At 36.0% G+C, this 26,275-nt stretch overlaps 2 protein-coding genes across 7 annotated transcripts in view; one reads left to right on the forward strand and one right to left on the reverse strand.

Annotated features, from left to right (window-relative positions):
* Nucleotides 1–26,275, forward strand: part of Srrm234 (Serine-arginine repetitive matrix 2/3/4) — a 391,760-nt gene that overhangs the window by 144,714 nt on the left and 220,771 nt on the right. The gene's annotated exons all lie outside the window — the stretch shown is intronic.
* LOC145694494 (uncharacterized) lies at nt 5,529–25,920 on the reverse strand. Its single transcript, XM_081770798.1, has 2 exons — nt 23,612–25,920; nt 5,529–7,111 (listed from the first exon to the last, which is right to left on the reverse strand). Exon 1 carries the CDS (start codon nt 25,873–25,875, stop codon nt 23,638–23,640), a length of 2,238 nt encoding a protein of 745 aa, XP_081626924.1. The 5' UTR covers nt 25,876–25,920; the 3' UTR covers nt 5,529–7,111; nt 23,612–23,637.

Here is a 26,275-nt window from a genome sequence, read left to right on the forward strand (position 1 = left end):
TTTTGTTGCATGAACATTTAGTAATTTCTGATTTCTTTTTTTCCTGAATATTTCCTCTTTCTATCCGTTACAATATAACTTTTCAATAGAAAAGTATTGATGCATTTATGTATATACGTTCGTGTTAGTTCTTTTAATGCCCATATCTGAAGAATTTAAGCGTGAAATACACCAAACGAAGGAAAAAAGAATTACGAAGCTTTTTAAAATTAAACTGAAGAAAAAAGGAGAAAAACTGTTAAACATGTCTTAAGGCGTGACACGTTTATAAAGTCTTTTAAAGAAATTCGTGTTCGTTTATGAAATTACAAAGATAACGTATTAGAGTTAATGATTGTAAATATGTAAATATAAATGTGTGATAGTGTTATAATGAGTTCTTTTGATGGAAAACTTGAAACGGAATCAACTTGACAATCAGTATAAAAATGTCATATCTGAGGACAAGGAATAGGTAAGTTTGCGTTCAGTAACTAATTTTATACAGGGTGATTCAAAGAAATTGGAAATTTTGAAAGTTGTGTTGGCAACAGTGGAAGTTTGTTAACAGTGAATAACCGACGCCAGCCTGTCACCCTGCAATTTAGTTATCATGAATGCTTCGAGTGGTGCGCAACATGCTTTCGCAATCAAAGCATTTTACAAGAACAGTGACAATGTGGAGTGGGCACGTAGAGAATTTCGCCGTCATTTTCATTTAGGACACCACGGCCACAAGACAATCCTATGGAGCTACACCAGCGTCCATTAGACAGTGACAATGTTACTGTGTGGTTTGCTATGTTATCATACGGTGTGATGGGCCCTTATTATTTTGAGGACGAGAATAGTCATGCGATCACAGTCACATCGAATCATTACGTTGCCATGCTTGAAGCCTTTGTTGTGCAACAACTACGGAAATTTACACACATTATTGACACAGCCTGGTTTCAACAAGATGGATCAACGTCCCACATTAGCACGAATTTGAATGGCTACTGTACGCCAATTGTTAGAGGAATGTGTAATTAAAAAAAATGGTGACATTCAATTGCCTCTCAGAACCCCTGATTTGTTGGCCTGTGATTTCTTTTTTGTGTATTCAAAAATGGCATTATTTTTACTATTAAACGAGATTTAAAAAAATTAAAAAATATTTGTATGAAATTATTTAATTTTCAAAATTTTTCGTGTTTTGGAATCACTATATATATATATATATATATATATATATATATATATATATATATATATATATATATATATATATATATATCTTGTATTCGCTCTTACCTAAATGTTTCCGTCAACTTATGCATCATTTTATGTGTGTATATATCAGCAGTTTTCTACTCGTCTAGAACTGTCGCTATTCTGCTGACGTATAGAAAATACATCATATTAAATTTTATCTGAATTGTTTAAAGGCATTTTGAATTTAAATTACTTTTAGTGGCTGTTAGAGTAACTCCATTACTTCCCTTGTGAAAGACTGGAAGAAATAGATTTATAAATACATATTAAAACTTACCAAGAAGAAAGGCGTTAGAGCCTCTTGAGAAACTATGGTCAGTAAACTTTTTTTTTTTTTGTACCATACTATTTGGAGATATGTGCTTGACACATTAGCTTCTATTTATCATTGTTTCTTGTAGTGGTGTCCAGGAGACGAAACAGCACTTTCTCGATATATTTTCGAGATGAGTCGATCCCAAATCTAATCTCGTGAGAAACGCTAGTTACCGATACTGGCTGTCTAGATTATTCTTAATTCGTGTGGTTTTCCAGTTCTCAGCATTGAAAATTGAGACCCCCCCCTGAAGAATAGAACTCGAAACCACGTGAGTTAGCCAATAGCGTGGGAATCCAAATTTCATACTACCTTTTACTGTACGCTAAAACTGTCGTGTAGGTGGTCTGGGATTATAAATTAAGTTTCGTAATTTTCTTTGAGACATCTTGGTTTTATTAATTTATTTGGAAGAGATGTTGGAAGTATAAAAATGGTATGCACTTGTAATGCTAATAGTACAAGATCTCAAAACATACCATTAAGGGAGAACCATAACTGGAGACTTTAAGTCTATTCAGGCTTGTTTTAGCTAACAAATTCATTTAGTACAGTTGCTTTACAGATCTTACACCCTCCCCTTCTTTTTAAAAGTAGAATCACAGTAGAATAACAGATTGTCTAAATGTGTTACAGAAAACAAGTAATACAAATATAATTTATTCATATTTATGTCCCGTCAGCAGCAAGGCTATACAGAACTAGAATTACGATTGAAAATGTGATCTGAACTACTCTAGTACATGCATTGCTGTGCTGCCGGAAATCGAATCCCAAACCTCAAGTACCAAAGCCATGGGCACTATTTGCTAGACTTAATGTACGAAGTGTGTTCAAAAAGTGTCGAACCTGATTTTTTCCCGCGTAAACCAATGAAGCGCGGGAGACTTTCTTTAGTGTAGATATATAGAAGACACTCATGCGCAGTCGTGAAATTTTTTCCGCATACAGAAAGCATCAATCGCTGGCAAGCGGCCAACGAGTGAAGACGTGTAGTGAGCGGGGTCGGATTTCAGTTTTTTGTAAAATGACAGAAAAACTTGAGAGCGATATTGCATCAAATTTGGCAAAAACATGACGATGCCCAAGCGGAAACCATTCGCAAGATTCCACAGGCTTTCGGGGACGATGCCATGAGCGCCTCACGCATAAAGAATGGTACAGCGGTGGACACTTCTAAATGGTACAGCCATATGGAGATTTACGGCTAAGGTGTACCATTTAGAAGTGTCCACCGCTGTACAAGCGCTTCAAAGATGGCAGCACATCAGTGGATAGTGAACCACGTTTAGGTAGGCCCTCAATAAGGCGGAATGACAATGTCATGGAACAAGTGCGGACTGTGGTCTTGCAGGACGGTTGTATCAGAGTCCGAGAAATTGCGATGATATAGGGGTAAGCATCGGATCGCTACATTCAATTTTGAACGAGAATTTAGGCATGAAGAGAGTACGCAAAATTTGTACTGATGCTACTAACAATGAAACACAAGCAATGGCGTCTGGACATCGCACAGGACATACTTACTGGACAATGTCAACAGTGACCCTAACTTTCTAAACACCGAGATCACAGGCGAGAGCGCTGAGAGAAGTGTATGCATTATCAAAGAGACTACTTTGAAGGGGATTAGTGTTTCGAATTTCCAAATCAGTAAATGTGTTTTTGCAAACCCAACTTTTGATACTTTTTGAACACGCCTCGTATATAAGTATGAAATTCTATATTATTATTATTACCGTCTAAGGGGGGAAATGTCCAAGGATGAGACATAACAAGCGATAGATCTTGTTAAGTTATATGAGCGAGTGTAAAACTTCATGCGTAGTTTTCGAGAAAATTAGGAAAAACGAATTAATTTGTAAACCTGAAAATTGATGCTGTAGGTGATTCTTGACCTTATAAATGTAAAGTTGAAATATACCCGCATTAATCCCTTCCATTATACGTAACACTAGCAAGACGATAATGCACAATATGGTTAATGAGATATAACCTAAAATTATCATTAACTCTTACATTTTAATTTCTGTTTAACTAGAATATCCCAATTATAAAATTATATGAGTCTATAGATTACATTGAAATGTAGAAAATAACATGCTTAGGAGTTGACTTCTATGTGTAGTTTTCGAGAAAATCCAAAATATCGATATTTTGTGACGCTAAAATAAAAAGTATGAGTCGTACGGTGCTATAAAATAATAATTAACAATTTTGCTGGAAAAAGTTATTTATTTATGCGCTGTATATGCAGAAAATCCAGTATTAACTATCAGATCGTTGTTAATATTTATCCTAACGATGACACACTCTATGCATATACTACTTGTAAAATTTGTTCCTTCATATTTCCCAATCGACGCACTTCCATAGTTTTTTTTTTTTTTTTTCACAACTTGTATAACATCTTTTCGGTGGTGGAACAGCAAAAGCTTATGTATTCCAGAAGTTTACAGTTTAAAAACCCTTCACTTTCACGTGGACTTATTTGTATTCAGTTCCTTTCGACCGTATAAAGTCTTGGCGATATTTCCGTTTTGTGTGGATTTACTTTTCTGGTGTTTGTCACTTCATGGCGAGTCAAGAAGCCTTCTTCTGGAAGATTGGACAAAGAAACACAATCTCTGTCCTTCACATTGTTCAGAGGAACTGTTTTTGCATTCTGTTTTTCAGTGAGATCCTGAGAGGAGAACAGGTTGATGTTACGCTGTCGGAAAATATAGAACGTCATTTCAAGCATATAAGAAGCTATTTTAGTCTAAACTTTTAAAAAGAAATCCGAAACATATTGTACTGTAATCAGAATGTATCTTTTTTTACAATTCATTGTCTCAGCCATAAAGCCATGCCTAAAGTGTGGAGTTTTGCTGTATATTTATTAGTATCTACAAAAACGTTATAATATAGTTTAAATTTGATAAAAGCATTAAAATAATATGAAAATTGAACTGTTGCTATAAAGCACTGGTTTAAGGAAAAGGTAAAAACCTTATTCAGTATATAATATAATCTTGTCAGGATTTGTCCAAGAATGTTTCAAATGGGGGTAGCGTTCAGTGGTATATCTTTCGTCTCTAAAACGAACGGTCTCTTCTTCGATCGCCTGTCTCTAGCCTAAATGGCTAATCATAAGCTATTAAAATAAAAATTTCATTGGAATTCATATTTCAATTATTTAGCTCTCACGCGTCGTCTAAGCAAAAGTAAGTTATTTCGTTATTCTCTTTGGAACATCAGCAGCTAAATACCTAATATCGTAATATATCAGTGGATTGAATAGCGGAAATTATTTTTATCACAGACATTTTCTTGAAGACTATGTTAAATAAATTTTACGTGAGAACCAGTTCGCAATAGAATAAAAATTACAATGTTGTTATGGATTTTTCTTTAGAAAATGGTTGATATTACATAGTGATGCAGTTATCTTTCTAGTAAATGTGGGCACTTGAGTTTTTTTTTTTTTTTCTGTAAGTAGAACAGCTGGTCGAAAGAAGAAACATTACCTAGTAAACGGTTGGTTAAAGACCTGGAGTTTATTGCTACATTAAGCGTAAAATACGTGGAATTAAGTTTTACGTGAGATACAAACTTCGTATGTTTTGCTCGGAATCGAATGGGGGTTTTCCGCATCAAACAAAGTGAGAATATCTGTTGAAGTGTTCAAACACAAAGATAATTTTTTAAAAATAAAATCTTACATTTCATTCCTTACATTAGTATAAATCTGTCTCCTTAGAGAATGAGTACAGAAATTTGGAAAAGCAGTAGATTTACAAAATTCAAAGCTTTTAAAATTATTTCAGTATTATTTCCATCAAAATAAACAAGTACAGTTCAAAATATAAAATGATAATACAGTAAAAACCCTCAAAGTTGAACACATACTGTCTATTCGAGAATAATCTATGAAAATAGCTTTAAAAAAATATCTAATGTTATCTTAGAAGAAGTGTGCAAGATAGAAGATTTGGGCTCACAGTATAATGCATGCTAAGAATTTGCTTTGGTTCCAGAAAACGAAAGTACAATATAGAGGTATGGGGTCAGAAACAGATATCCAGGTTTAAAAATTTTACTAATTTTTCAGTGAAGTACATAATGAAATATTTATTAACAAAGTTCTTGTACAATATTTCTTAATAAATCATACCAAATACATATGAAGTTTGTGTTAACTTTGTACTTTTAAATATGAAAGTATAAAGTTCATAAAAAACTATAAAGAGTTGAGTGCCAGAGTGGGGCATCTCCACCCAAAATAGAGAGAAATATATTATTGTCTAGCTTTTGTATTGCTTCACGTTTATCAACTGTAGAAGTCTCATAAATTCAATGCTATTTCCTGCTTGCATGTTTTATCAAAATTTTCTACCCAGATTGGTTCCAGCCCACGTGCCAAACGTAATTATTAAAACCACTAAGCCAGTACAGCAGGCGTAGGGTGGCCATTTTTTTCACCTGGGGTTCACAAGTATGTACTCGTAGGCAAGGAATATATTGATTATGATTAGGGTTACTCATACCTCATGTACAAGAATTGAGTAACGTGGGTTTGCTATATTTGATATTTATTTGCAGATGTCAATTAATATTGTCTAGTATAAGGTGCTCTGATTTCGTGTAGGCAGCTGCTTCACCGAGGTATTAAAATATGGACATTTCAAGCATAGAAGCGAACATTCCCTTCAAATTCTCTATATTACAAGTGGAGATGTCACTATCTGGTTCCCAATTTTACACATTGTTTGTGTCTTGTAAATGTGAACATTTCTTGATATTAATACGGTACTTCTTACTAAAATTACTGTTTTTGGTGAGGAGAACCATATATGGGTCTAAGCATAAAAAATTACAACAAAACTTGAAAATAATAAAACTTAGACTTCAAGTCGCTGCTAGAAATAACTATTTACTTTTCGACTCCAAGTAAATTAGAATTATTTACATTTACTCACAGTTTTATGGTTTCATGCATGAACTCGACAACTTTTCTCGACATCTGTCTCGAAATTGCTATCGGTAATGGGATGCATACAGAACAGTACACCTAGAACCACCTAGAAAACAAGGATTATAATTCGAACTAATGAAAAGTAAATTTACCTTCGAATTTTCAGCATTATAAGTTGTTGAGTATATGAACGAAGCAATAGCTATAATATCCAAGTATTTAGTTTATGTTGTTATTCGTATGTTATAAACTGCAGTTTTCTCCAAACGAAATATTTATAAGACATAGGATAAAACAAAAAGTCTTTACCTACTTCAAATCAAAAACTGTATTTACGTATTTGAACTTCTCATTACCTTCGTCCGTGCATTTTCGATCTAACGTAAATACAAACAAAAAGTTCATGTTATGGATAATATTGTGATTTTTTACTAGTTTCTACTCATACAGACGAAGTCGATGTAGTTTATTCAATCGTAGATCCTCATTTCATTTGTTTCGATTAAGTTGTGCAATTTTCTCTTTTTTTCCATATCATACCATCATCATCATCTTCAGTTGGATTGACATCTCTTTCTTCTTCTGTAGTCATGCTTCATGTTCTGAAGAAAAGAAAAGAAAGAAATTATATGAGGATTAGGAGGCGAAAGAATATGTATACCTATTGTTATCAAAATAATAGAAACGCAGAAGAAGCAACGAAATCATTACCAAAATGACTGAAAACCCCGGAAGAAATAACGGGACCACTGTTAGTCTCTAGAACAGCTCTGTTTGGTCGTGAAATGGACGCATACAAGTCATAAGTGGCTCTTCCAGAGTAATATCGAACCATTCCTCATGCAGTGCAGCACTAAGTTCCGTCAGCGAAGATAGGAGAATATTTGTTCCAGAATTGACAATAGGTGTACAGTAATGTTGAGGTATGGGGATTGAACAGACCGGGTTGTTGTTCATCCCGATGTTCATAAAATCAGCAGTGGCCGAAAAGAACATCCAGACCGTGGGGTGCACGTGGTCACCTAAAATTCCAGATAATTACTGCTAGCAGTATGTCCTATGTACGTAATCATAGACCTCGTGGAATACCAGGAAATAGGGCCTACAGCATCATAGAACCGCCGCTAGGTAGGGAAGAGAGACTTCAAAGCTTAAGCTTCTGTGGGCGTTTGTATACATAAACACAATCTCTTGTTAGAAATAAGGTGTAAAATAGTATTCGTCGGGCGTTTCCGCGTTTTATTACTCATTTTCAGACATCGGTGGTCCACTTTGCATGATGTTGGCACCATTTTCTTGCCGCTCAGGCGTAGTTAGCAGTGATCAGCGGAAATTGCAGACCGACCGGTATTCAGGTTATGCAACTGCCGTCGGACTGAGTTTAAGCATTTCCAACTGTTGATTTGATTCCGCACTCACTTTTCCCGCATTCGCTCGACCACCTTGATAATCATCTTCAATGCTCAGTACTTCCCTGCCACTAAGACTTTTCTTTTGTTCAAGTACGTTTGTCAGTGTTGTTTTGCCCTGAGTTCTCGAAGCCCTGAACACTGTTTCTCGCGGGATACCGAACACTTTGCACACCTTAGGTGCACAACAGCATGCCCACAATCTGACCACTTTAAAACTCAGAGGGGAGTCCTATTTTACATCAACATCGTCTGCTCCCTCCAGCTCACGCTTTTGTGCCTAACATACTCAGCTGATCACCTAACAACACTAACAGCGGTCACGCGCTGCACATTCATCCTCAGTGTTAGCATGTCATACGCCTACGAGTTGGAAACTACAGGTGTTTCCATTATTTTTATAACCATATATATATGTGAATGCATTGGTTCTCTCTCTCTCTCTCTCTCTTTCTATATATATATATATATATATATATATACAGAGTGTCCATAAAGTCCGTTGCCACCCAGTTTATCTTCGAATTGACTAGGAATATGAGAAAACGCAGAAACACGTCCATAATTATTTTAAGGGGCTTGAATTTTGAGCTATAAAAGGACCACCCCAGGTAGGGGTACGAACGGTCGTGTTTTTGCATTTTCTCATATTCTCAGTTGTTTCGAAGATACACGGGGTGGCAGCGGACTTTATGGACATGAAATGTGAACCCCCGCCATTTTGGATGGGGTCAACATAGGGACTTGAAACTTTCGGCAAAATATTTCTCTTGTCGAGTCCTTCTTTGCCATTTAAAATTTTCAAGTTGACCCCACGTACCCCTATATCGGGGTGTCTGGGGTGGGTCTTTTATAGCTCAAAATTTAAGCCTCTTAAAATAATGATGGACGTGTTTTTTGCATTTTCTCATGTTCACAGTCGATTCGAAGATACACGGGGTGGCAAGAGACTTTATGGACACGAAATGTGAATCCCGGCCATTTTGGATGGGGTCAACATAGGGATCTAAGAAAATATTTCTCTTCTCGAGTCCTTTCCAATGATATATTACTCGATCCCCTTTGCCATTTTAAATTTTCAAGTTGACCCCACGTACCCCTATATCGGGATGTCTGGGGTGGACCTTTTATAGCTCAAAATTTAAGCCCCTTAAAATAATGATGGACGTGCTTTTGCGTTTTTTCATATTCACAGTCGATTCGAAGATACACTGGGTGGCAACGGACTTAATGGATGTACAGTATATATATCCATGTACAGCAAAGAATACATTGAATATAAAAATATATTCTGTAATGCTCGAAAGCAAGGAACTTGTGTATTACTCTTTTTTGTTCAGAGCTTTTAAATGATTGGTTGATATACTGAATTAAATATTTTGTAACGATCTCATATCACTGGCTTAGGAAACCCTAAGGTTGATTGCTGCAGAAGCAAAAGTCTAGCATGTACTAATTGGACAGGGGAATTATTATTATTGTTTTTGCTCCCCATTTCCTTAATACTTTGGAGAAAGCTGGCATCAAACAAGGATCAGTGTGTGACGTGATACGGAAATATTTTTAGTGATAGTAGTTAAACAAAGAACGACTATTTTTCAACCTCCGTTAAGCCACCAAATGAGAACTACGTGAGATGATAAAAGGGGTAAGACATTTTACATCCCTCCCACACATTCCAATAGACAGACTCTGTTTTACAATTATTGTGGAGTAACGAGCGTGAAAATATCGAGTGCAATCGAAGCGCCCACCAAGTGTGAACTATGCGATGTAATTCGATTTCTCCAGGCAGAAGGGAAAAATACAGCTGCAGTTCATCGTCGAGTAAGAAAAAGATGTGGCTTGAACTTTGTAAGTAATGATTATGTGCAGGAATACTGCAAATAATTGTAAGGACTTGTCAATATACACGACAAGGGTCACCAAGATTGGAAATCTGACGGTATACGACTTGTTGAACACGTAAATCATGTATTTCGTGGAAAACGTAGACGATTTCTGAACTGAGTTCCCAGAAATATTAAGATCAACACTTGGATAAATCGAATTACACTTTGCGGGCGCTTCAATTGTACTCGATATGTTTTAAAGCTTACTATTTGACAATTGAGGAGCAGAGTCTGTTTGTGTGAATGACGTCCAATGAACAGCTTTCTCTTGTCCCCATTTCGTCAAATCACGTTGTTCTCTTCTAGTGGCTTAGCGGAGGTTGAAAAAAGTAGCCCTCGTAGAACATGTAACATTTCATAAATGTTCTTTCTTTAACATTTGTCATCGAAGTGGTGCCTCTTAACAGGGTTCTTTATATAAGTCTCCTATCTTTGTGGCATACTCAAAAGTCTCTTCTCCATTATGTATAAGATTGTCTATGAAACAAGAATTGAAGCTGTCTCGTCTCGAAAAGGTGTCGTGAAAGTAATGTCTTGTCTTGGAAAGTGTGTTTGTTTCGACTCTGGATCTAACCACAGCAATGCACTTATTAAAACTAAAATAAAGAGTTAACAATTTCAACAACTTAACATTATCTTCCTCAGACACTCACGCAGATTGTCTGAGGAAGACATTATTAAGTTGTTGAAACTTAACACTTTATTTTAGTTTTAATAAATAAGTCTATTGCTCTGGTTAGAAAATGTTAGGTATTTATAAAAATTCTGTCTTGTCTTGTCTTGTGGGCAACCCCAATTACGTGATATTTTCCATTTACGTACTACTTTATTCCGAATAGTTTCCTCGAAACTTTCTTTTCAGATATAGACTATTTTCTCATCCCTCCGAATTGACATCATCCTTAAGTCTTATGACTGGTTGTCACGTTACATGAATCTTGTAGCTGTCATAAAAAAAAAAAAAAAAAAAAAAAAAAAACGCAACCCTACTATATTTCTCCTCGTAAACATAGTCTTGAAAGGGACATACAACATTTTTTTCCATCTTGCAAGGAGTTGAACCATGTGCAACTTTCTGGGACGTCTTGCTTGCTACCTGCTATCGCCTTCCCTCTGATATAAAGCAAAAACCAGTTTCGCCACTTCCGCAACAACGGATTCTTTTAGACAGGGAGGGAAAATGCGCCAAAATACACGTTTTTAGTGAGGAGGTTCACTATTTGCCCACAAGAGTGCAGTGCTGCATGGGTGGAGATACTTTTCTTGCTTTCAGGAAGTTGTAATGTCTAAATAGTAAATAGAAAGATCGTGTTGCAAGTTTTTTTTCTTTTTTTTTTTAATTTATTTATGACAGCTACAAGATTCATGTAGCGTGACAATCTACCTTTACTGTCCCGAAGAGAGAAGGAACAAGTTTACAGTGAAATTAATCATTGTACTAGTATTTCTAAATAGTATTATTTAGCTTCATTAAGCAGAAACCTGATATAATAGAAGTAAATCATGGTAACAAGCTATTCCATTAAGACGTTTTACTGAAGTAGGATATTGTCATAGTGCATACAGAACACACTGTGTTACTCCACGCAGTACCGCGTTAATCTGTGAGTAAAATCAAGCAGTGAAACTCTAAACATGTTCACTTGACATATAAAAATTCATTGGAATACGTGTAATATTAGGAATGCTGTTTTTTTTAACGTCCCACGTTTATACGCCGGGGCTAAGGGATGGTGATGAATGACGAAATGGAAGGAAACTGGAGAACCGTGAGAAAACCCACGCACCAGAAGTGTGTGCTCTACAACTGAGGCACTATGGCCATTAGAACGATTTATTTCATAGGGCCCTACAACATATTGCATACTGTTTATTGGGTGCATCAGAAATGTTTCATATTGTGTTATACACATTTCCGTACATTATTTGTTACCAGGTTTAATCGTGCAACTCGAGTCTAAAGTATCATATAATAAATGAATTTATTACTTAATAGTGCATTAAGTTTTTTTATTAACATGGAACAAAATGGACAATTAAAATAATATTTTTCAGTGCGAATATTTGGTACACGGAAGGTGAGAGAATAGTCAAAGTATCCAAAAATAAGTAAACCTGAGGCTAAGAATAAACTTTCCCACAACAAGCTATAACGTAACACCTAGCTGACCTCGATATGTGCATCTGTGACCTGATCTATTGTTTGCAAGAAAAGTTAAAAACAAAATATCTGGTGGACAAATACACGGATCTTCCGAAACTAAACAGAAAAACAAAAATAATCAACACTTTATATTTGTACACATAACAATAATATTTATCAGAAAATATTATTTGACTGGTCTAAGATTCAAAAATATAGTGCCAACTAGTTGTGACAAACAAGGACATTTACGAGTATAAAAAGATAGATTTTATAAACTAAGGAATCATTCATTCGGAATCATTCAACGACCATTCATTCAGCCTCCACCATTTCGGATTCGCTTCGACATGAAGTCTCTGAGTAGCTGTCGTCAGAACATTAAGTATAAACTCAGAAAAAGTATAACTAATGTATGGTATAATATGACAAGTCAAAATTATTTATTAGCAATTTACATGCTTTTATAGTTATTGTATGCTTCTTTCTGAATATTAATTAATTACATTATGCATTCTTCTTATTATTTTTATTCAATCTCTTCTATTCTACTGTCTGTCACATCTGAATGACATGTCATGGATCATTTGGGTAATGATCTCCATGTAACAGGCAATAGACTATAACTATAATCCGACTATACTACCCGTTCCATTATTGTGGTATACTAATACACTTTACCCATTACATCTTTACAAGAATCAATTTCATTTATTATTTTTTTTAATATATGTTAAAAGTCAGCTCTACACAACGAAATGTATCATTCAATGCATACCAATGTGCGGTGCCAGAGATTTCCCTTCCTGACAAAAATGTATCCCTTCTGGAGAAGAGAGTTTTCATTCCTTGCAGGGATAACTGTTTTCTTCTCTGTATGATTTTTTCAAGTCACTATAAGAATAGAAACCGGGAACAAATTTTATTTTGTGTAGGTGAACTAGAGAAGCACTTTCGATTTGTTTTCTAATATGCCACTGACAATAAACATCCGTAATATCACTTTTTCCTGTATGGAGTCGGGTTTCAGACGATTACATAAAATGTTAAGCCATGTTTTAGATAAAGTATACTAGCAAGCTAGAATTGCTTGTATTAGAGTATATGATATTTGTGTGATGTCTGAGTGTGTATATGATAAAATTCACTCCTCCCCTCTGGAAAAAATATAAAATCAATTCACGCACTGGATCATACAGTTTACATCTTGTAGTAGTACGCATCTTAGTTGGCGTATTTATTTTTTTTTTCCCGATCCGATAGGAACTCATGAGGTTCGGATCCAATATTAAGCTGTAGGTGTACATGTCATGGCGTCGCTGCTGAAAGAGACGCTGAACTCACACCACACAAAACCAATAATGAAGATACCAGATTCTTGTACTTTTGTTTAACTGCGCGCTATTTTTAAGTAAATACTACAATGTTTTATTTCAAAATGTTAGTTTCTCCGCTAATCTGGTGACTAGGGCTCACGCCGTGGGTGCATGGGGTCCAGAGTTCAATTCCCGGTGGGGGGCCTAAAAAATTTTGAACGCATTGCCGTGGTTTGGATTCTACTTTAAACTGGAGCTCCACATCTCATATAGTCCCGGTGTTGAAAAGGACGCTCAATTCCAATTCAACTATCTACTTTAAATATTCGAAAGAAGTTGGATTGCTTAGTTTAACATAGTTTGAAGTTTCTTATCCCACTCCTCAACAATATGTAGGACAATATTTCAAGTTGTTTTGTTTTGAAAACCATAAAATAAATTAAAACATTTTTATTCATTCTTGAAAATGTCAGCACAGTATGATTTCTAGTGCTAAGAACCACTTTTTGTTTAATCTAATTTATATAAGGGAAAACCTTCAACCGATATGAGCGTGGATGGGACAAAAACTGTACTCCTTGTTTTCATGTCATTCTCCTTACATAAATTATAATGAAAATTTATTATTCATGTTAAAACAAAAGATCAAAATGAGTGCTTTATCATAAAATAAGATATACCAAGATGCTTTAAAACTGTTTTTGTTAGTGTTACTATAACCAAGAAAAGTCCAAATTCTTGTCAGTTTTTCCAATTTATTTTTCAAATTATGTTTTAAAATGCAGGGCCTATCTATCTATTAAAATGCTACAATAGCAATTAAAAGCGCCCGAGTTCCAACGTATAACTATGGCTTTCAAATCTCTCATTTACGGTTATGTGTGATTTCACGTTTAACAGAGACAAACATTTTAGGTACGAGTACTTTAAATATATCAGTTAACTAGATCTTTTTCATAAAGTTTATGATATAAAATTGTTGTTCAAAGCCTTTGTATTTTAATAAGCCTTCTCTAAAATCAATGCATATGAATTGTGCTTCCATCTTCCGAGTTCCTTTAAACTGTATGTTGTGGAAATTTATATGTTTGTGGCCAATCCTTTCGACAATGAGATCTCGGAAACTACAGGCTCTAAAAAGATGACGTTTTCACTGATCGATTGGAAATTTTGCGTAGATTGTCCAGTTCTAATTGAATATTTTAAAAACATGGCCGTTATTTCTTTATTACATTTTTTAGGGCACGCATGGAAGCGTTGAAATTAAAAAAAAAAAAAACTAAAGCACCATATCCTACGCGTTATACGTTCCAACACCACGCTCTTGTATATAGGGGTTGCATATGCCTCAGGCATTTATTTCATGGCCAAATAATAATGAAAAAGGAACTATAACCATTTCTCCAGTTTAACCAGTAAGATGAATCTTTATTTTTAGAGTGATTTTCCCAATGAACACCATATATAACTGCGATTATAATTAATTGCGTATGTAATGTATTTGCTTATTACATACTGCATGGAAGAAGAAAAAACACTAGTCAAGCATGAATTAGAAACTCCAACCGGAAGTAAGTTCAAATCTTGCAAACGGTGCGAAATATTGAGGTCTACTTTATGATACGCCTTGCCGATTTTTTTAAAATCAAGATTGTTTTCACTTGTGTCTGTAAAGGGACATGTACAGATGTGAGGAATGAGAAGGATATTTATGCTCATATGCGAATGATGCGCTGTGTAGAGAGCGCAGGTTTAGCTAGTACATAATAAAAACCCTAAGTCTTAATGTATGAAAGTATAGATAGCTTAATTTTTTTAACTTTTCGATATTGTACTCTCTAGGCTGAAGGAGACTAGTGATGAGCAAATGCAAGACCAAGACCAAGACCCGGGTGGTCTTGGTCTTGGTCTTGGTCTTGCACATGCGGTCTTGGTCTTGGTCTTGCAGTGGAACCCTCGGTCTTGGTCTTGGTCTTGGTCTTGCACACCTAGTCTTGGTCTTGGTCTTGGTCTTGCACACCCAGTCTTGGTCTTGCTTGCAAGAGTCTTGCAAGTTTTGCTTTTAAGAAAACTATGATTTTCATAAGTATATTTTACTCTGGATATAAGGGATAATAAATCCTACATTGCGTCAATAATGAGAGAAATACAATGTATGTTTCTAAATGTAATATAGGGCCTATTTTACCTTCGTGTAAGTATGATGATACTGTACAACATAGGTGATGACCTTTACTTTTTTTTTCAATAGGTGATCACGCTTCACTACTTATAAGATAAATCACAACATTTCGTAATATTTTTATATGTTTTAACAGATCCAATACTCCACTGGTTCCCAAACTGGGGAGGCTATCCCTGACAGTGAGACGCATGAAAGAAAACCAAGACGGCACAGATTACTGAAATACCATAAATTGCAAAATTATTTTTACACTCTAAAGGCGTCAGATTTTTTTCTTTCCTACCACGATTAGCTCATCTTTGTATTGAACAAACTACCAATTAAATATTGAAATTTTGTTTTACTGATTCTAATATGTACTGTATGGGGCAGAAATAAGAACATACGCAAAAACGATGAAACAGTTAGACTTTCGAAATGTGGGCATGGAGAAAAAAGGAGAGAATCAGCTGGGTTGAACGGAAAACGAATGCGAAGGTTTTAGAAACAGTAGCAGTAGGGGAGAAAAGAAGAATTTTAGATGTAATGAAGAGGAGGACATTGGCTGAGGAGGAACTGTATTATGAGGGACGTGCTAGAGGGAGGGGGCGAAGGAGATTGTAGTTGAAGAAAGATATTAAGACAGAAAATTGCTACGTTAAGACGAAGAGACTAGCTGAGGACCACAGTCATCGAAGCTTCTCAGCTGCAGCAAGTGACCTGCCAATAATGGCAGAATAGCTATTATTATGACGAAGATGATATGTTTTGCAATATTGACCAAAAAGAGAGAACAAATTAAAATAATAATAATTAAACCTCTTAATATTTTAGAATATGAAATGAAATTAAATTTGTGAGTTTTACGTCCTACGATTATGCCGGCTAGGCTAAAGGAGACGGTGATGATGAAAAATGAATGAAAATGGTGGAAAGAAGAAAGTGGGAGGAAACGGGAGAACCCCGAGGAAACCCACGCTCAGGTGTAGTCCACCACAAAGTTCACTTGGCGGGGGCTGGGATCGAACGCGGGACACCAAACACCAGAGCTGAACGCTTTACCACTGAGCCACCGCGGCCCCAATATTTTAGAATAATTTGAGTGAAAACTGAAAACGACTCAACTGTCTGTCTTTATATATATATATACTCAATTTATATAAATACTTTTGACCTACATTAGAAATACATAACAACGGCATCAAACTTCAAGTTATTTGAAATAAGTACGAAATCACTCTCAGTTGTGAATATAGATTATTTATTGTTGTACAATGTTATATCGTTGAATCCTAGATATGCCGTATACCTAAGGGGGCTATAAGTTATATTGATAAACAATTATTCAACGTATAAGCATCCACCTATGAAGTCAAACTTGCGGTCACATGCGCTAAGTTTTTGTCAATGTCATGAAAATGTAATTTCAATATTAATTTTATAAGTACACATTAAACATTTCCAACGGATGCTTGAACCTTAGAGCCAAGGCCATACCCATGTAGTCGGCACCTATGGTGTACGGAATTGCCGATGTTCAATGCTACATTTCCCGTTAGTTTTGGAAGAAGAACACCATTCATATGTTTTTGAAATGAAATTAAATATCTACTTTAACGTCCCACGATTATAACACTGAGGCTAAGGGAAACAGTGATGATGAGAAATGGTGGAATGAAGAAAGTACGAGGAAACGGGAAAACCCACGCACAGGGTGTTTGTTCACCAAAAAAGCTCACATAGCGCAAGCTGCGATCGAACCAGGGCCCCATGTACCAGAGGTGAACGCTCTGCCACTGAGCTACCGTGTCTATAACATGCTCTAGTTTATTTTTGCTTATCCACTTCTTATGGACACAACTATTCTTTATATGATTTCCCAAAATCCAATCATGGGCCGTCGTGAATGATCAAATGATGACCAAAGTAAATCAGACACTGAAGTTATTATAGCTTGTAACAATTCATAGAATTATGCTGTCGGACGTCTCGTGAACAACCGATTCAAAAAACGACATACTGTAGCTATATGTTACAGGAGCAGATCGACTCACATGGATTGCATAAACTACTGGGAACACATTCACTCCGGCGGTATTTTTACTGGAGCCCAGAAGTTCACGTGAAAGATGTAATGATTTTTCCCCTTTTTACATTCTATAAAAAATTCAAGTAGTGTTGGTACTTGTGCAAGACTCTTGCGCAAGAGTCTTGGTCTTGGTCTTGGTCTTGCAGGTATGGTCTTGGTCTTGGTCTTGGTCTTGCACCCCTTGGTCTTGGTCTTGGTCTTGCATCGGGATTCCTGGTCTTGGTCTTGGTCTTGGTCTTGGTCTTGCATGCAAGACTCTTGCAAAAACTGCAAGACCAAGACTCTTGCGCTCATCGCTAAAGGAGACGGATGAAAAGTGCAAATAGGAATTAATATAATGAATATATATGAGGAAATAGGAGATTACTACAAAGTCACTTGATCTGGAGTCAAATCAGGGACCCTTAACCTTTAAAATGATCACACTACCACTAAACCCTCGAATGAGCTCCATTGGTAGGATATGGTTGGTTGATTCGAGGTTTTCTCCTATTCAGCACAGAGACTATATGAGAGGTGGAACTACTGTTTCAAGTGGCATCCAAATAAGTACACTGGTTTTATTCGATATGAGTAATCCCATAGGGAATTGAACCAGGGACCACTTTTACAAAATCACTCGCACTACTTACTTACGAGAACTATTTCATTGGTGTTCATTTACTGTTTCGTAACTAGCTGTAATCGCATACAAGCTTGGTCAAAAAGAACAAGTACAGTGAAATATTTTTTAAAAAAAAGGAAAAAGGAAGGAAGAAAGAAACAGAACATGGTTCAATGCCAGTATTGATTTTTAAAAAGCGTAGCTAATCCGTTCTGTAACTGTGGCACATTTCCTGAGCGTGTGTGTTGAATGCAGTGTAAGGGAAATGAATCAGCAAATACTTTTTTAAGCCAGTGGAAGTGGTTATAGAAATTCTATGACTTCCTTTCTCCTGTTGAGTGTAATTTGTTAACGGAAGCAGGTAGCGAGAAAATAGATGTAGTTTCTAGTAATGTTAAAATTATATTGAAATAATTCACGAAAAACGAATATTTCGTTCTATAATTCAAACATATAGGATTATTCGAATTCTAACATTTAATGTATCTACTTTTCAAGGAACTACTATCAGAAAGTAAATAAATAAACAAAAATTAAAAAAAGAGCTTCTCATTGATAATAATGTAGTAGACTCAACATAATCAGGGGTAATGTTGATCGATGCTATCTCAGACAGTGAAATCGGAACGGAAACCGAACTAGGGAGACCACCATTATAAAGGGCAGATGTACTAATTTTTGTCCAAACTAGCTGTGTGCAGTCCAAGGCGGTGACTTCCAAAGTAACACGTCCAAAATCGCTATTTTCTTTAAATTTTTTAAAGTAGCTGAGTTATTGCTAAGCAAAACTACTCAACATGAAATCCTAAAATCTCTTTACAAAGAACTGTACAAAGAATACATAATTACAGTTTCCATCCCTCTTTCAAACAAAAGATGATTTATTTTCTTCTTTCTTTAGCTAGTGCGGTGGCTAGTAAAAGGAAAGAAAACTGTAGTTCCAAAATTTTTGGCTGGTACACTCAGTATACAAATACCTGTAAGTGGAAGGTAGGGTACTGTGGGTTGGGAACTACTAGACTAGACAGATCACTTAGCCCCATCTCTCGCTCGTCTAGTGGTACTCATGAACCTGGATTTAATTCCAGCGAGAGAGCATTAAAATTTTAACGTATTAGCTGATTCGGATTCCGCCTTAAACTGTAGGTCTTTGCCTCATATAGCCTCATCTCTATAAGGAACGGTAAATTATATCCAACCAACGAAGTAGTTAAAACCTTACAGGTTCAAAATCGTACTATTTATGTACTTCTAGATTTAGTAATAGGTCTGACTAGTTTCCGATATCTGGGTAGTATTATTAGTGATGATATGAAGTGTGAATGGGAAATAAAATCAAGGATACGAATGGCGAAAGAAGCCTTTAGGAAGAAGAAAATACATTTTTGTGAGACCTTGAATAAAGAGTTGAGAAAAAGACTCATGAAATGCTCCGTGTAGACTGTTGTAATGTACGGGCCAGAAACATGGACATTACGCAAAAATGATGGAAAACGACTGGCAGCTTTCGAAATGTAGGCGTGAAGAAGAATGGAGAGTGTTAGCTGAGTCGAATGGAAACGAATGAGAGGGTTTTAGAAGTGATGGGGGAGAAAACAATTTTAGATATTGTTAAGAAGAGAAACTCGGGACATTGGCCAAGAGGGAACTGCATTCTAAGAGAAGTGCTAGAGGGTATGGTGGCAGGAAAGAGAGGGAGGGGTCAGTTAATGGAAAAATCGAACGTGAAGACGAAGAGGTTAACAGAAGACCGTGGAGCATGGAAACTTCTCCATTGCGAATGTGACCTGCCAATAATGACATAATGCCTATGATGATGATGAGATTTAATAAGAAGAATAACTTAGTTATTGTTTTGTGATAAACAGATGCACCTTCGGCGTGAGACATCCGGGTTCCTTACTAGCGGTATCCCACGTTGTTGTAGGTCCACTTCTCGTATAACCTCGATACTGAAGAAAGACGTTAAATTCAAACTAACTAACCAACCAACCAATACAATAAAACAACGAATGGAAGAAAAGAAATGTGGAGAGGAGTTTAGAAAAAATCTTCCTTCCTTGTCACTTTCGCTTATTTTCCTTTTCTTCTTGTTTCTTTCCCTTCTTATACTTTGAAAATGGAAAGAGAGAAAGAGGGGGGAAATAGGAAGGGAGAAAATAATGGAAAATAGGGATAGAGAAAGGGAGAAAATAATGGAACATAAAGATAGAGGAAGGGAGAAAATAAGGAAAATACAGAGAAGAGAAACAAGAGACAAATGAGAATAAGAAAGTCTTTATCACACGAAATGGAAAGAATTCCAGGAAAGGAAAAAAATTGTAAAAGGGAAAATTTATTCCTTTTTCCTTTGCTCCCTGCTTTTTATTATTGTAATTGAAGTGAGGATAAGCAAGCTTCTGCTGTTCGACTCTATTGGAACTTGGTTCTCTGTCTGGTCCATAATACTTTTGTAAAATGTATCCGATTTTCACTTGTCACGTGGCTCAGTGGTTAAGCACTCACCTCGAGTGCGAGAGGTCTTTGATTTAAACCCAGATCATTGTGACTTCGTGGTGGACATTGTGTCTGTAGGATTTTTTCTGGTTCTTCGTTGTTTCCTCCCATATTATCAGCCCATCATTATTTTCGTTATCATTCATTTTAATTAATATTCTGCCTCCTTTACTTTAGCCTATAAGACGTAACGTTGGACGTAAAACAGGAAATTTTATTTCACCCCTGCCCACGATTTTCAGAATACTTGAGTTTTTCTTTCAAGTATAGGAAATAAATTTACCTTTTAGATGAAAATCTGTCAAGAATAAGGGGTTGAAATCAGCTTGAATAACTTGGGGTTCCGGGTTCGATCCCAGCCCCCGCCAAGTGAACTTTGTAGTGGACAAACACCGTGTGCGTGGGTTTCCTCGAGGTTCTCCCGTTTCCTTCCACTTTCTTCATTCCACCATTTCATTCATCACTCATCATCACCGTCTCCTTTAGCCTAACCGGCATAACCGTGGAACGTAAAACTCAAAATTTTCGTTTCATTTAATTTTCATCAGCTTGAATAAGGGGATAAAATCAATATAGTAAAACCATTTCCTGTTAGCTATAACTTTCATTTAAAAAAAAAAAAAAATCGATTTTGACGCAGTGCAATGTGTATTTTCTTAAAGAGTTCATCAATCATTTCTTATTTTCAGTTGAAATTGGGTAAGAATAAGGGAGTAAATTGTCGTCAGCTTGTATGTTTTGTCATAATAATATAAGAACATAGTTTTTACGATAATTTCGGAAAAATCATTCGATTTAGATATAATGTAGCATATATTTCATTTGAGGTTTATCAACTATTCCCAGTGTTTGGGATTGAAATTGGTGTACAAAAAATACAACAATTGGTGTACAACAATTTGCTCCCATCCAAACATTTCAAAAAGAAATGTTTCCCAACAAATTTCCTTCAAAATCTTCGATTTTTATGAAGCAGATTAGTGTGTGTCTTATTTGTAACTGAGGCGTACGCCTGTCGTTTGAAATTAGAATAAAATTCGTTTCATCTTTTAAAAAAGAAAAGTTATATATCTTAAAATTATCTTATTTTCATGATATGTTATATGGTTGTTCTTCAAGGTTTAATCAATCTGATCTTGAGCTCTCTCCTGGAGTCCTGGTTAATGTATAACCCTTTTGCGAGGAAGACCGGATTCGATTCCCTGTAGGAGCTCATGTGGCTCGGATGTACGAGGTTCGCGTCTTAAATATTCTTGGTGCTGAAAGTGATGTTAGTCTCTTAATGCTCCAGTTAATCAAATCCCATGAGGTTTTATTGTTTGGGGGCGGATATAAAGGAGTGTTTTCATTTATTTAGAGAATCCATACTTGTTTACATGTATTTCTCTGGGAAATTATCAGTTTTTAAGGAGTTTGGTTTACCAAACCCATTTATATATTTACTTTGTCCGCCCATCTGATGGATCACCATCAATTTTGATCACGATACAAAGGATCAAAAAGCTAGAAATCGAGATCATTGGCGGAGTTGATTGATTCATCCAGTTCATCCTAAGATTCGGACAGGGGGCCCGGTGGCTCAGTGGTAGAGCGCTTACCTCTGATGTGTGGGATCTGTGGTTCGATCCCGGCCAAGTAAGTTTGTGGTAGACAACATCGTATCCGTGGGTTTTCTCGTGGTACTCCCGTTTCTTCCTACGTTCTCATTCCACCAATTCTTCCATCATCACTTGCGTTAATCGACAATCTCCCCTTGCCCTAAAAGGGCATAACGTGGGACTTTAAACTGAAATGTTTCATTTCATTTCCTAAGATACGAACAATCGAAATTCGGTTCTGTATGTATTCCTATGGGAATAATTATGGACATTGCCCTTGTTTAATATATTACCTGCGGCGCTAGACCGTGTAAGTTTATAATGGAAAACAATGTAGTCGTGCACTTTCTGGGGGGTTCTGTTTCCTTCCACATTCTTATATTCTATTAGTTGAAGTAGTGCCACGAGTGGCAGAACGCTCACTTCTAGTGCGTGGGGTCCCTGGTTCGATCGCAGCTCGCAAAAGTCTGTATTTTGTGGTTGATATACTATGTGCATTAATTTTCTCGAGTTTCTCTCATTTCCTCCCACTTTCCTCATTTCACCATTTCGTTCCTTATCACCATCATTACCGCCTTTCTTAGCCTCAGTGCATAATTGTTTATTTACATTAATTGAAGAGCCTGGAGCCCATCCCTCTCCTCCATAGAAATTGTTTCTTGTGGATTATATGAAAACTGATCCCCTCTATGATCTCGGATTTGAACTTCTTTGCTATGGAATATGCCAAATCTTGTCTAATGTACTGTCTAATATTGTAGAATCAAACATTGCTACCTATCTTGAAAACTTTATTATTATTATTATTATTATTATTATTATTACGAAGTTGTAATTGTGGGATATGGCCTTCTACCATCAAGCCGTTCGATTATTTTTTAATCATTAATTTTAATAAATTATTCGTCTCCTTTAGTCCGAAGGGCATAATCTGAGGACGTTAAATTTGAAGATTTATTTGTTTACACACATTTTCGTAACTAGTTTATAATGCGTATCAGATACGGTATGTTAAGTAAAAATATCTCACATTAGTGGTTCAGTTTGTTTCTGTCACGTCAATTGAACCACTAATATATTGAAAAACGGATGGTTAAATATGTTCTAAGGATTTTCGAATGAGTCTTCGGGTCTGAACTTATCATAGTCTTATCATGCTGCTAACATTAAAATACATCTCTCAAAATCTTGGGTCTTTTTCTTATCTGTTAGTTAAAAAAAAAAAAAAAAAACATTCTTAGAAATATTAACAACTCTAAACTTTTGTTTTATATTCTGCAAGTTAAAAATCATTTATAGATATAATAATAATAATAATAATAATAATAATAATAATAATAATAATAATAATAATAATAATAATAATAATAAAAATAAAATATAGTACTTACCTAGAAGGTTGTGTGACTTTTGTTAATCACGGAAACATATACGATGTCATCCGTCGGTTTAAGCAGTGTGGAATTGTAGCAAATGATCTTTCGTTCGGCTTCATTGATGAGGTGGTTGCACTTTTACCAGAGATTGGGTCCTTGTCATTGGTTGATAAATTGTTTTGATTGGTGGTTTGAAATTTAGTAAACGGATTTGTGTCATGTATTTCTTCTGTTTCGTGTGTGTGGTTGTCATCATCATGATCATTATCATGTGTTTGTGCAATATTTACATTGTTGTGTTGTGAAGTGTGAGAATTGTCCTGTGGCGGAGTATTTGTGTTCTGTTGTTGAGTATTCACATTGTTCTCTTGTGCAGTGTGAGTGTTGTCCTGTTGTGGATTATTGATATTGTTTTGTTGTGGGGTGTGAGTTGTATCATGTTGAGTATTGACATTATTCTGTTGTGGGGTGTGAGTTGTATCATGTTGAGTATTGACATTGTTTTGTTGTGGGGTGTGAGTTGTATCATGTTGAGTATTGACATTGTTTTGTTGTGGGGTATGAGTTGTATCATGTTGAGTGTTGACATTGTTTTGTTCCGGAGTATGAATGTTGTCATGTTGTGGAGTATTGATATGGTTCTGTTGTGAAGTGTGAGTGTTATCATGTTGCGAAGTACTGTCCTGTTCTGAAGTGTGACCAATATCCTGTTGTGGAATTGCTGTGTTGTCCTGTTTTGTAGTGAGAGTATCTTGTGGAGTATTTATATTATTATGTTGAAAAGTATTAACATTGTCCTGTGGGGTATCGACATTGTTCTGTTGTGAAATATGAGCATTATCCTGTTGTGGAGTGTTCATGTTATCCGGTTGTGAAATGTGCGTGTTGTTCTGTTGTGGAATAATAGTATTATCTTGATGTGTAGTATGAGTGTTTTGTTCTAGAGTATTCACATTTTCATGCTGTAAAGTATGGTTATTGGACTGTTGTGGAGTATTAACATTATCTTGTTGTGTAATATGAGCATTAGTTTGTGGTTGTGGAGTATTCACAGTTTCATGCTCTGATGTGTGAATGCTATCCTGTTGTGGAGTATTCACGTTATCCTGTTGTGTACTATGAATGTTAGTTTGTGGTTGTGAGGTATTCACATTGTCATGCTCTGAAGTGTGTGTTGTGTCTTGTTGCATAGTGTGAGCGTTGTCTTGTAGTTGTGGAATGTTCACAGTAACGTGTTCTTGGTTAGTAACGCTGCTCTGTTGTGGTTGGTTGTCTTGTACAACATTGACGTCTTCATCTGCTGCTCTTGGTGTAGGATGCTCTGTAATATTTAGTTCTGTCTTTTGTGGCATGGTATTGTTATTGTTCTGGACGTTAGAAACCGTATCGTTTGGAGTGTGGACTACATTAGTTGTTGGTGGTTTAGCTGTGCTGGTAGTGTGGTTCATGAAAACTTCCTCACTGCTTTTATCGTGGATTTCTAGAGTCCTGTCTCTTGCTGTTTCTTTGTCCTCTTCTTCTTCAGCCGATCGATAATAATGTGGATGTATGAGGCAGGTGAGGCTTATGGCTGAAGGATGCTTGTACGGGTTATATTTGGTGTCATAAGAATGATATTTGGAATCGTGGTAATATGGCATTGGCGGATGGTAGGAATATTGGGGAACACTGTATATAGAGTGATGAGAATATCCATAATGAGAGTACCCATAAGGTTGGGGTTTGGGGTAAGCAGGCTTCTTGTATGGTTCAGGATAATTTCGAGCTTGTTGTTGAGGCTTGTTTCTCGCTTTAGTATAATCTGTTCTGTATGCGTAATAGGATTGGTGTTTTGTGTATGGAGGTTTGGGATAAGAATATTTTGGAGGATAATATTTCGATGGCTTGTAATAATGTTGGTATTTATGCGAAGGGTATTTTTTGTGGTAAACTTGTGGCTTTTGGTATGAGGAATAGTAAAGAGGACGAGCATATTTGTGTTTTATAGCATAGTAAGGAGGTGAATAATGAGGGTAATACAGTGGAGGGGGGTGATAAGGATGTTGATCACAGTCATACGGATAAGGAACTGATTTCTTACTTCTTTCGACATCATCTGAAGTTTCTTCTAAGGGTAGATCATCCGTAACCACTTTCTCAGAAGTCTCTCTTGGATTTCTCGCTAGGTCTTGAGAATTGTTATCTTCATTATCCAACACTGAACTTAAATCGATTTCACTTGACGGCGCGGATTTCACACGAACCAAGAACAACAATAATAAAGCAAACAAAACTTTCATTCTAAGATCACGGATCACGAACTACCACACCACTCACACACTCCCGTTCTTTTAACGGAGTGATAAAACAATCACACACGATATGATTTCTTTAAATAGATGTTTTGTTTAAATAAAATATAGCGTTTAGTCAGCAGATTAAAACTTATGTCATAACCTGAAATGTCTGGGTTCTCTGTTTGGTATTGCTGAAACTTCATTTCTTTATTCCACAGAAATGTCCCAAGACTAATCAACAACATTGCATGCTTATGCACGTGTTCAGGAGTTCTACTCCAAATGTAAGGGCGCGGGCAGCGGGAGGAATACAATTTTTTTTTTTTTTTTAAATTAATTTAAGCTTACCCAACATTAAATACGATCTAATGTCTGAAAGTACAGGAATAAAATTGTACAGTCG

Source organism: Thermobia domestica, chromosome 9 (genome assembly GCF_964235325.1).
Source record: "Thermobia domestica chromosome 9, izTheDome1.hap1.1, whole genome shotgun sequence".
NCBI lineage: Eukaryota > Metazoa > Arthropoda > Insecta > Zygentoma > Lepismatidae > Thermobia > Thermobia domestica.

What these genes read in the sequence shown, in the direction of transcription:
- LOC145694494 (XM_081770798.1), bottom strand. Translation starts at nt 25,875, where the DNA reads ATGAAAGTTTTGTTTGCTTTATTATTGTTGTTCTTGGTTCGTGTGAAA.